General features: G+C 54.5%; 1 protein-coding gene across 1 annotated transcript in view; it reads left to right on the top strand.

Moving 5' to 3' along the window:
• MEPCE (methylphosphate capping enzyme) overlaps positions 1-3612 on the top strand; it is a 14287-nt gene extending 10675 nt beyond the window's left edge. The window contains exons 7-10 of the mRNA XM_011985824.1: positions 1-1170; positions 2405-2623; positions 2751-2877; positions 2998-3612. Coding sequence (XP_011841214.1) covers positions 1-1170; positions 2405-2623; positions 2751-2877; positions 2998-3050 — 1569 coding nt within the window. The 3' untranslated portion in view covers positions 3051-3612. The remainder of the gene's footprint in view (positions 1171-2404; positions 2624-2750; positions 2878-2997) is intronic.
• Positions 3613-4167: the final 555 nt, after the last annotated feature.

Here is a 4167-nt window from a genome sequence, read left to right as displayed (position 1 = left end):
AAGAGGCGCAGGCGGGTGAATTCGGACTGTGACTCTGTGTTACCCTCCAACTTTCTCCTGGGGGGCAATATCTTTGATCCCCTGAACCTGAATAGCCTCCTGGATGAGGAAGTGAGCCGCGCCCTCAACGCAGAGACCCCTAAGTCATCCCCCCTTCCGGCCAAAGGGCGAGATCCAGTGGAGATCCTCATCCCCAAAGATATTACTGACCCGCTCAGTCTCAATACTTGCACTGATGAGGGCCATGTAGTTCTTGCTTCGCCACTCAAGACTGGTCGGAAGCGGCATAGACACCGGGGACAGCACCACCAGCAGCAGCAGGCAGCCGGAGGGAGTGAGAGCCACCCCGTGCTGCCCACAGCCCCTCTCACCCCCTCACTCCACGGGGAGGGCGCCTCACAGCAGCCGCGGCACAGAGGCCAGAACCGGGATGCCCCCCAACCCTATGAACTCAACACAGCCATCAACTGCAGGGATGAAGTGGTGTCTCCGCTTCCATCTGCTCTACAGGGTCCCTCAGGCTCCCTATCAGCCCCTCCAGCTGCCTCAGTTACCTCTGCACCCCCATCTTCCTCCTCCCGACATCGCAAACGTCGCAGGACTTCCAGCAAGTCGGAGGCAGGGGCTAGGGGTGGAGGCCAGGGTTCCAAGGAAAAGGGCCGAGGGAGTTGGGGAGGCCGTCACCACCACCACCACCCACTGCCTGCAGCAGGCTTCAAAAAGCAACAGCGCAAGTTCCAGTATGGGAATTACTGCAAATACTATGGGTACCGCAATCCTTCCTGTGAGGATGGGCGCCTTCGGGTGTTGAAGCCTGAGTGGTTTCGGGGCCGGGACGTCCTAGATCTGGGCTGCAATGTGGGCCATCTGACCCTGAGCATTGCCTGCAAGTGGGGCCCGTCCCGCATGGTGGGCTTGGATATAGATTCCCGGCTCATCCATTCTGCCCGTCAGAACATCCGACACTACCTTTCCGAGGAGCTGCGTCTCCCACCTCAGACTGTGGAAGGGGACCCCGGGGCAGAGGGTGAGGAAGGGACCACCACCGTTCGAAAGAGGAGCTGCTTCCCAGCCTCGCTGACTGCCAGCCGGGGTCCCATCGCTGCCCCCCAAGTGCCCTTGGATGGAGCGGACACATCAGTCTTCCCCAACAATGTTGTCTTCGTCACGGTAAGAGGGTCCAGAGGCTCTTGGAATAGGGGTCAGGTGTGAAGATGAGATTAAACGGGAATGTGGCAGGGAAGGTTATGACCCAGTTCCTCAAAAGAGGCGTCTGGGTTGGCAAGTGAGAGTCTCTGCTGGGCGTCTCTCCCCTCTTATAACCTGGAAAGGTGGGGTCTCTACCTTGGGGCATTGACCCTGGAGTCCTTTCTCATGACTGCAAGGATCTCCAAGATAAAGGAAGACTCTCTTTTTTTTTGCAGTGCTGTGGGCTTGGCCTATAATCCACACTGGTCCACCTTCCCTTCCCTTGAAGGCTGCTGCTCACTAGGGAATTCGATCCAGGTGGAACTTGGTCCTCAGATTGACTGAAGGAGCCTGAGAATGGGGGTCGGGCATGGAATGTCTTCTAGGAAGATTAGGGTAGCAGCAGACTAATATTGGCGTTTCTGCCCTTTGATAGCCACCTTGCTCCCATCAGCGGCTTTTGTTTTTCTAGACAGTTTGTTGAAGAGTGTCAGGAACTCAAGTGACTTGGCTGTAGATCCTCTCCACATTGACTCTAGATAATGGGAGAGGGAAGAACCAGAAACTCCTCTGCAGAGAGGAGAGCCCCATGCCCCACGGAGTCCCCTGACCCCACACAGCTCCCCAGAGAACTCTCCAGTTAGGCCACCTGCTGGGATCTTTGGCATTGCATTGGGTTAAGCCTTGAAGAATGGTCTTTTTAGAGGGTTGTGATGAGCTTATCTTCTAGAAAAGGCTTTCTAAAGGATGTGGCTCTTCATTTCTCTCAGAGAAAGGAAAGAATAGGCGTGAAACTTTGCCAGCCCCAACTGCGGGGAAGGAACCACAGGTCTGCCTTTGAAACCTGGGTTGGTTACCCTTGCAAAACCTGCAGTCACTCCACTTAATGTCTGTGGGTGAGAATAAGCACAGGATATGGTCCTGGGACCCCAGCTATAGAAGACCTCATGGATAATTTGCAACATTTAAAAAATTACTCCGGCTCCCTCAACATTTTTGGCTTACCATCAGTAGTAAGAAGCAGAGGCAGGAAGGTGTAGAGGAGAAAACAAAACTCAAAGAGGGCAGGCACCTTTTGGGAGTTAGTCTGAGAAGAACGTGGCCACGGGCTAAAGTGAGGCGGCAGGACTCCATCGGCCTCAGAGCAGGTTGCCTGGGAGCAGGGGTTCTTCGATTCCCTCCGTTGACCTCACTGCCTGCTGATACTTGCCCTCAGGGTAATTATGTGCTGGATCGAGATGACCTGGTGGAGGCCCAAACACCTGAGTATGATGTGGTGCTCTGCCTCAGCCTCACCAAGTGGGTGCATCTGAACTGGGGAGATGAGGGCCTGAAGCGCATGTTTCGCCGGATCTACCGGCACCTACGCCCTGGAGGCATCCTGGTTCTAGAGCCCCAACCCTGGTCGTCGTATGGCAAGAGAAAGACCCTTACGGTGAGTTGGGTGTGGAGGGAATAATCCTTCCTTTGGTTGAGGCAAGAAAAGACCCTGAGGTGGGCATCGCCCTTGGCCAGGGGAGGTGGCAGTGTGTTGAAGTGTGGTCCCTTGCCCCTCTCCTTAGGAAACAATCTACAAGAACTACTACCGAATCCAACTGAAGCCAGAGCAGTTCAGTTCCTACCTGACATCCCCAGACGTGGGCTTCTCCAGCTATGAGCTTGTGGCCACACCCCACAACACCTCTAAAGGTAAGGCTGGTTTATTTTGTCCGGGAGGCTGGTCCTGGCTAAAAGAGTGCAGACCCCCGTGGGGATTCTTGAGGTGCTGCCAACCCCTTCTGATCACTCCCTCTCCCCTCCTCCCCTCAGGCTTCCAGCGTCCTGTGTACCTGTTCCACAAGGCCCGATCCCCCAGCCACTAAGTGGCCCCCTGAACAGAAAGTGTGAAGAGGATGCCCTTGCTGCTCCCAAGGACCTGGGGGAAGAGGAAAGTGTCCCAGGGTCTTTCCTGACTCCAAAAATAGTTTCCTTTCTTGGATCTGCAAAGAAAGCTTTTCTTCCATCGCTGCCTCAGCCTCCTCCCTACGCCTCTGGCACCTGTGCAGCAAGGCTGGCTGTGCTGGAGTCACCATCATCTTCCTCTCCCCCAGCCTCCCAGGCTGGATGGCATGGACTGTTTGCTGACCTCTGTTCTCTTAGGGTATGGGAGGTGGGAGGATATCAAATTCTCTAGCCCTTTCCTCCTATTCTCCCAAGGAGAGAGATTCCCATTTCTCCTCGGCTGTTGTCCCTAGCTCTTGTCCCTAGCTGCATTTCAGTGGACCATGGATAGATGGACTGAGGGTTCGAGGGGGAAGCCTGGCAGGGAGGCACGCAGGTACTGTGAAAATCCTTCCCTCTGTCCTCCCCCAGTGGGAGAGGGGGTTGGGTTTTGAATGTGAGAACAGCACAATAAACTTGATGTCTAGGGCAGTGGCCCCCACACCTGTGTTGGGTACGATCTAGCTGGTGGGGGATGGGTGGTGCCTCCCACCAGAACTTGTGTTGTTTCTCTCTACTGTTTGAAGGAAGACAAGTTTTTCAGTGGTTGGGTTGATTGTTCAACACTAGTCAAGTCCACACGCAAGTATACAGAAGCCTAGTTAGGAAAAGGTGTGTAATGCAAATTTTGGTGTGGAACTTGGAGTCTGCCTTCCCTCCCCAGAAAAACCCTGTACGGGCTTCGGGCAGAAGGCTAACTTTTCAGTTTTTGTTTTTCCGAGATGGAGATTCGTTCTGTCGACAGGCTGGAGAGCAGTGGTGTGATCTCGGCTTACTGCAACCTCCACCTCCCTGGTTCAAGTGATTCTCCTGTCTCAGCCTCCCAAGTAGCTGGGATTACAGGCACGCGCCACCATGCCCAGCTAATTTTTTGTATTTTTAGTAGACACAGGGTTTCACCATGTTGACTAGTCTGGTCTCAAAACTCCTGACCTCAGGTGATCCACCCACCTCAGCCTCCCAAAGTGCTAGGATTATAGGCGCCAGCCACTGCACCCA

The sequence above is a fragment of the Mandrillus leucophaeus genome, unplaced genomic scaffold (genome assembly GCF_000951045.1).
Source record: "Mandrillus leucophaeus isolate KB7577 unplaced genomic scaffold, Mleu.le_1.0 Scaffold29, whole genome shotgun sequence".
Taxonomy (NCBI): Eukaryota; Metazoa; Chordata; class Mammalia; order Primates; family Cercopithecidae; genus Mandrillus; species Mandrillus leucophaeus.
Note: the sequence above shows the minus strand (reverse complement) of the source record. Positions and strands in the feature narration are given on the sequence as shown.